General features: G+C 36.7%; 1 protein-coding gene across 1 annotated transcript in view; it reads right to left on the reverse strand.

Annotated features, from left to right (window-relative positions):
* The window catches only part of VEZT (vezatin, adherens junctions transmembrane protein), a 38,586-nt gene extending 32,547 nt beyond the window's left edge, over nt 1–6,039 (reverse strand). Inside the window, exons 1-2 of the mRNA XM_062491433.1 lie at nt 5,987–6,039; nt 813–947 (exon numbers count right to left, since the gene is read on the reverse strand). Coding sequence (XP_062347417.1) covers nt 813–947; nt 5,987–6,037 — 186 coding nt within the window. The 5' untranslated portion in view covers nt 6,038–6,039. The remainder of the gene's footprint in view (nt 1–812; nt 948–5,986) is intronic.
* Between the last annotated feature and the right edge of the window lie 1,949 nt (nt 6,040–7,988).

Here is a 7,988-nt window from a genome sequence, read left to right on the forward strand (position 1 = left end):
TATTTTTTAATTAACAGTGAGCAAATGTTAACATTTGATAAATAAATAAGCAAACATTTAATCAAAGTCTCCCTATATTAAGTCAGAATAGATATCTTCAGTGCAAATACACCACAAAACAGCCATTAGCTTTAAAGAGAAAACATATTTTCGAGCAGTTTATTGAGGGTTATGGTGAGTGCCAGCTGACAATTCTGAAAAACAAAAGTGGTAGACCTAATATTTCCATGAATACTTCTAAAGGTAGCTCAGAATAAATAAAATTGTGAGCTAAATCATTATTTAAATTCAGCCTTTCTTTGTAACCAGTAATAGAAACAATCATTATTAGAAATGCAATAACTATCCACATCAACCATCTCGTTCAGAATGGTTACTGCATTTCTACTTCCCAGAAATCCTTTCTTAATATGTTTTGTCACAGACTAAGCTATACTTAGCAACTGAATGCCTGGGAAGGGCTGGAAACTATAAATATTCTGTTCTAGAAAATTACAGGTTCTATTCCCAGAATGTCATGCTAAGCTAACATAATAAGATCCCCTACATAAGATAATTTTCAACACTCAAAAAATTATTTATCAAAACTTCTTGCTTCCCTAGCTTACAGAAGTGCAAAGAAACACTTCAAACTATACTGATTAACCATGACTTCAAGATATGACAACGGGCTGAGGTTCATTGTCTGGGGGTTTTTGCCTTTGTTTTTTTAAATACAGGAAGTGATTTCTCTCTGTTCTGATTTCTCCTATTTGTGAAGCAATGAGATCTCTTGTGAGAAGATAAATACTCAGCAACAGGAGAGTGCTCACCTTCTGGGCAGCTTGCACAGTCTGCTCCCTTTGGCTTTCTGCTGCTGCACATTGCTCTGCCTTCTGTGACACTGAGGAACATACTTCAAAGTCTGTGTGTCCCAAATCCTGCAGATATTGGTACAGTGGGGAATTCTGAAAAGGGAGTTATAAAAAGGAAAACAAAAACAATGTTAAAAATCATTCCGTGTTTCCCACAAAACACCACTGTGAATTCAGCAACCACACAACCAGCAATGAATGGATTGAGAAATGGAAAAAAAAATTAGAAAAAGGCTCCTGTTCTCTCCAAGGATGGCACTAGTATTCTGGCTAAAAGAAGTCCCACAGCACCCAAACAAAAAAAAAAACTCAACTTTTTAAAACTGCTGGCAAAACGAATGATTTACAGACAGTCCTTAATAAAACAGAAAAAGTATGGAATTCTAACAGTGATATTTAGAAAGAATGAATATTTATCTATATAGATCTGAAAAATATCATCTGCACCAGGTATCTAGATTTACTTAGCTCTTATTGTCCAGTTTACAACTACATATATGGCAGTATCTAGGACATATTTGATGGAAACAATACCTAGGATAACTCCAGTTCTACTCAGGACACGTAAAGAGACTTCATTTTTAAGAGAAACTCTCACCAATCTGTCTGATACAGCCTAGTTAGGCAGGGATTAATTTTGACCCCTGAAAAATTTTATTAATGACAGTATGCAAACACTATCCAACTGCATTGAAAGAACAACAACATTTTAATTTAACATACTATCAACCAAAATACTGTATATAAAGAGTAAAAACTTTACAGTAAATGATGCACAATTGTGGAGGCCTGCAGAAATAACCACCAACAGAACACCCACCAGTAACTGTTACGCCAACTACCATTAACTTACTGGTGCAAGTTGTGAAGGGGCCCACTTAATTCTGACTATGCACCAGCACAGCACAATCTCAGACTGCTTGCCATGAAATACTGCTTGGAAGCCATCATTCATACCAGCTGAACAAATTAACTTGTTACCTTTAGGAATGTTGTTAACCCTATCACCAAAGTGCTATTTTAATCCCTCTTATCTATTTAAAGCATGCAAAATCATACTTGTGTTTACTCTGTTTCAGTTACTCATAACAGATTCAGCATCTAGTCATTACCTGAAACTTAAATATTTGTACCAACTCACAAGTACTGACAATCACACTCACCCACAATGACAATGATTGTGCAAAACACTAGGATGGGTTAATGACTCATTTCCTTGTGAGAATATTTCCAGTGTGACAACACAGTCCTATATTTTTTTCCAACTACCCTTCTTCCATGGCTGAGTACTTTTTCAAAATGCATCCAACTCTAATTAAACTCTGCTGTTCTGGACTGGCAAGTTTCTCTGAGGTAGAACATGCTATTTTACTGGAATTCCTTAATTAAAATGGAAGAGGAAATGTAATACACTAGAATACTTGTTCTATTTAAGACACTGTTAAATTCATCGCATAACTGCAGGACAAAACTGAGAATATGCACTGATATGCATAACCTTGTCTTCTTAAAATAGCTTTCATTTAGAGTCAGGCTGTGCACTTCCACACCTGGAACAACCTAAGCACCTCCACACAAGAACTTTTAGGGTGGCATGAAATTTTCCCCATTTAGATGAAGACACGGACAAAGCAGTGGGTGAACAGAGAATATTTTCTTCAAAAATCATAGTTATAAGGCTCGCTGCAGACAGAACTTCAAGGAAATAATATCTAGGCTCTTGGCAAACCTGACCATCATCTTGACCATACTTGCCACGAGCAAGGCCAGCCATTATATGACACATGATTATTCTTGTACTTTATTGGCACTCATCAACATACAGACAGCTGGAAAAATAACCCAAAAATACCAAAGAGCTTTTCTGCTATTATCTCAGGGTGCATCTTTCTTTGGAGTCCACGATGAGGTAATTTTTAAAAAGTTGATCAAGGAAACAGGCCTATTGCTATTTAGATTAGTTCCTCACAAAAATGGACAAAGAAAGGCAGAATGAGAGGTAGAGACAGCCAGAGACTACCCACTGACAACAGAATGATCTAAAATCCTGAAAGCTATCACTAGTAAGTGAAATATGACATAGATGCAAGAATGCCCCAATCCTTCCCTTATACTGGTTACCTGGCTACATGACAACTTTCCATCTAACTGTAATTAGTAGGTTTTCTACTCTACAGAAACAGTAAAAGATACACAATGTCTCCAAATGTTAATGAAATTTCAGGTCCTAACTAGGAAGAATAATTTTATTTGTTCTTGTAATTAAGGTAGAACATGGGCACCTTACTAATTATAAATCCCTTCTGACTCACTCTTAGAAGGCTTTTACATGATCTTGTAATGGCTAAGTTAACACTTTTTTATCCCTGTTCAGAAATGGAAATCAGTTTTCTGACTATTAGCTAAGGAAATGAAAATGAATTAAAATTTAACATGAATGTTATTCCTTTAAGTAGATAATGGGTCTTCTCTTTCAGTTTCTCGGAAAGTACTTGGGCTACAAAATCTTCCTCTAACAGATTTCTTTGGCTCCACATGCTTTGTCTATCCCATTCTTTCCAAAATATTATTAGCAGAACTTACTTGCATATTGGAAAAATCCTGTATTTTTATAAACTTTAATGATCAAGAACTATGCTGTGACTAAAATTCCTTATGTAAGTAAAACCACCATTGTTCCCCTTTCTGAAACCATTCGAAGCCCATGTGGGTAAAGAAAGCAATGAATAAGAAGTGGGTTGAGGCCCTTCTGAAATTAAATTACTGGGAATCTTAACAAACTAATCACAAAAATCTTCCATTGAGAATGAAGTCTCTTGTGTAGCACAGGCAGCTTCACATTTGGCTTAGAAAAATCTGAAGATTACATTCCTATTAGAAATCCCACAGATGGCATACATACATTAATCTATGCTAACATAAACCCACACTATTTATTTATTTATTTATTGTATTTCATTTCCTACTGCCTAACAAGCCTGTCACTTGCAAAGCTGTGTGGTCTGTATAACTCATGGCTGCCTATAATCAAAAGAGGAAAACATGGAGGATGTTTCCACCAATCTATACATAATATCTCCCATGATATGTAAGTAATGTCTAGTAAAACCATTAAAGCAATTTTTAAAAGTGAAAGGATAGATTTTATGTATGGACATTCATACACAACTTTCAATATTATCAAGGAATCAGAAAATTATTAAATATGCAACTACACAACTGCAATGTGATACCATTAAAATGTCCTATTTTGTATATCGTGCTTCAGTACAAGAGACAGAAGTATTACACTTAATGCTTACAAAGCATGTTTCATCCTCACAAAGTTCTAATAGCAATAATTAAATCTCATCATGTGCCTTATGTATCACAAATTATAGCTCTGAGTTTTTAGCTTAGATCCTTACCCAAACCTCTCACTCCTAAAAGCCTTCTTTCCCATAAAGACACGCACATATTCTAGAACATGCACTTCTAACTGTGAGAAAAGTTCCTTGGTTTCAACTCATGCTGTTGTTCATTAGAACTGTCAGGCTCAGCTGCTTTCACCTGCAAACATCACGATAATATTAAAAATATATACTTCTTGGTTGGGGAAAATAGGAGGCCTCTGCCTTGTTCCCTCTCATTTATTTTTTTTTTCCCCAGAATTCATACATTCCTTTTTACAACAGTCCAACATTAAAAAGGAAAAGATAAAGCAAAAAAAAAAAAAAAAAGCAAAAGAGCTTTTACATTTCTGCATGTGATATAAATGCTGCACTTTCATTTCAAGAAATTCAGGATACACCAGAAAGTTTATTCTTGCAAGCAGTAATAGGGGGTCATAAAAAAAAAATTAGACTTGTGAAAAAGCTTCTATATTAGAATGTGAGGTAAAGGGACAGCAAGTTTGTTTCAGTGGATGGCATGAAGAGGGAATTTCAAATATAAAATCCCATCTTCCTATTAATACAGCATATTATTCTAGAGGAATCTATTCTGAGTACTTTTGAATTCTTACTTTTAACCACTCTAGAATCATTAGTATTATTCCCATTTGACAGTCAGGTTCATTTGTTTATTTCTAGTTGTCTCTGGCAGAATGACATGGTAGTGAATAATGTACAAAGTAGAGAGGGAATTTTAAAAAATAATTAAGCTTATGTTACCATCATACTATCAGTTACTGACAGGAAATATTATCTAAAGTAAGTGATACCAAAACAATGTTTTTCAGTAATGTGCTGTATTTATTTCTAAGGTTTCCTCCAAGCTGCTGCCACTTCTTATGCCACCTTCCGAGACACGGGAGACAGGGATCACATTTACGGCCAGGGCATTTTTAAAAATTATGTTAATTGTCCAAAATGAGTGCTGGAAATGAAACAGTTCCAGAACAGACAGACGACTAAAAGCCATTCTTCCTTGCTGTACTTTATACAGATTATGTATGAAAAAACTTGTTAACAAGTGAAGCTAGATTGTCAGAAACAGCTGATGTACTGAGTAGGAAAAAGGTTTTTGAAAGTTTGAAGAATCAAAGTTTTCTATGCACTCAGCAGAGACCAACAAAACAAACACTTATCTTTTTATGACTTTTGTAATTTACTATAGTAATACTGCAAAGTCATTCAATTGTAACCATTTACAGGACCATATAGGTTTACTGAAGCTCCCATTAACAGGATCAAGAAAGAAAATCCTTTCTTCTTCATTCACAATTCCATGAGCATATTTATTTTAGATCCATATGGCTAAAAATTATTTCACTGACATATATATGTTTAATTACAATTCTCCTTTTTTCATTGCTGAAAGTAGTTGAGACTCATTCTAAACCCAAGTTATATTTTGCAGGATTAAAGAACAGTCCACTAAATTACTGTGGGTCTTTAACACGTCCCCAGCGCTTGTTTTAATGGAGCACTGACTTGGGTTAGGAAAAAAACACCTAAACTGAAGACTAATCACTGTGTTTGCAATTATAAGACAGTAAAAATAAAAAAAAAAAATCAAAATCAAGGCTAACACTAAAAGATAATAAAACATGTCATTGCTTTCTACTAAGTGATGGAAAGGCTGTATTAGTAGAGAATTCCCTAGCCTCAGAAAAGAATTTGCTTTGGATAGATAAATACTCAAATACTTGCATCTATTACAGCTTTGCAAGCACACTTTAATATTTGAGGTATTTTGTGCATATTCTGAGAAAAACCTTTGCCAGCACACATCAGACTAAGACAGTGTTAGCTTTCATAGCCTAGCTACAACAGCAGATGAAAATCAAAACCACACCCAGTTAGTTTTGCTGATGCATCATGATCTAAATGACTCAGGATTTCTCCAATAAAGACAGAGGCTTCCCTCACCCACCTTCTTTTCTGTGATACAATTTGCTACTTAGTAGCTAGTGAAACAGATTTACCTTTGAAATAGTATTTAATGACATTGGACAGAATAAGAGGCTTAAAGATCTCCTCTTAAAATACGGATTTGTTCAAAGCTAAGGTTTCCAATATGTCAAAACACACTGTGAGAGCATAAGCCACCTACAAAACAACTACAAATTATAAATTATCATCTTAAAACCCCAAAAGATTAAACATTTCTACCAGAATGTTAGCAAATGCTAAGGTATGCTGAACACGTGGCTAAACTCAGAACAAATCACCAGTATTGAAATCTCCCCTGTTTCAAAACAGATCTGAAAAAGTTGAGCTAACACTCACAGACAGTGCGATCTTTGTCTCCCGGAGGAGCGTATTCCATTTTTCTCTTTGGTACTGCTCCCATGCACCTGAGAGAATCTCGCCCACCTCCCCGTTTCTTTCTGCTTGTCCCTCCAGGATGATCTGAGACGAGGATGAGAAGAAGCCGTCGGTGTAACTGCACCTGTGTCCCTGCACAGTGGCATTTTCCTCACAGCATCAGCGGATGCAGTTTGAAATTTCCCAGGATCATGCGATTTCTCCTGACTAATGTTGCTTTCTAACTGGGAGGAGGGAGATGAGGATGACAGATTGCTAAAGGCTTTTAAAAAGATGCTGCTTGAAAGAATTATTGCACATTGATCTCCTGTTCAGCCATTAATAAGACTTTCCAAGCAACTGTATTTAAAAGCCTTGGTCATATTCTCCTGGCTGGTAACCACCTCCTCCTGAGCACCGACTGACAAAAAGCCAGGCGCTGCTGACAGGGCTAATATTAGACAATGACTTCAAGGCAGCCAAAGAGTCATTTAGATTTCCTATTCTGCCTTCCCTGCCACAGCAGCACTATTGCTTGGTTTCTCCAGCACTACTGTATCATCTGATTTACAAATAGGCTCTGAGAACTACTTTAAAGCCATTAATCTATTACTGTTCCCAGATATTTTTTGATGCACAGTATCTTGACCAGTGACAGGACTCAGCGTAGGAGGGTGGCATGGGGCTGTGTCAGGGTAGGTTTGGGTTGGATATCAGGAGAGAATCTTTCACCTCATGGGTGGCTGAGTACTGAAGCAGGCTCCTCAGGAAGGTGGCCATGTCATCAGGCCTGTCTGAGTCCAGGAAGCATTTGGAAAATGCTCTCAGGACCATGATGTGATTATTGGGGTGTCCTACATGGGGCCTGGAGTTGGGCTTGATGACCCAGTTGGGTCCCTTTCAACTCAGTATATTCTATTATATGTACCTATTTTGCATGGACTCATGTGTCCTCAAGAGTTTGGGAAGTTTTACAGTATATTTCTGTATCATTGTATCTCTGACATGGGAATGGTCTTTCTTTTGCATTGTACAGAAGGTGGTTGCACATTACTGTCATCATGGAAAAGCATTACAAAAAATATTACATACTAGACAAAGCACTGAAATTCACTGAGAGCTCTGCACTGTTCACCCATTCATCAAAAGTGGACCAGCAAATGCAGGTGAAAAGCTGAGCAGGTCCTTTCTGACAGAGATGAAAAAGAGTGGAAAAACTGCAAGTAAAAGCGGTAAACGTTACTGTCCCTGAAGGACAAGGTAACAAGCCAGCTGACTCTGTACCTGGAGATTTGGGTGGGAAGTCACTCATCATGCTGGTTATCAGACTAGGCTGATGATACAGCAAGGCTGGTTTGCTTTATATCAGTCACTAACTCACAGATTTACTCCTTCATTTACATTC

This window comes from Cinclus cinclus, chromosome 4, assembly GCF_963662255.1.
Source record: "Cinclus cinclus chromosome 4, bCinCin1.1, whole genome shotgun sequence".
Classification (NCBI taxonomy): domain Eukaryota; kingdom Metazoa; phylum Chordata; class Aves; order Passeriformes; family Cinclidae; genus Cinclus; species Cinclus cinclus.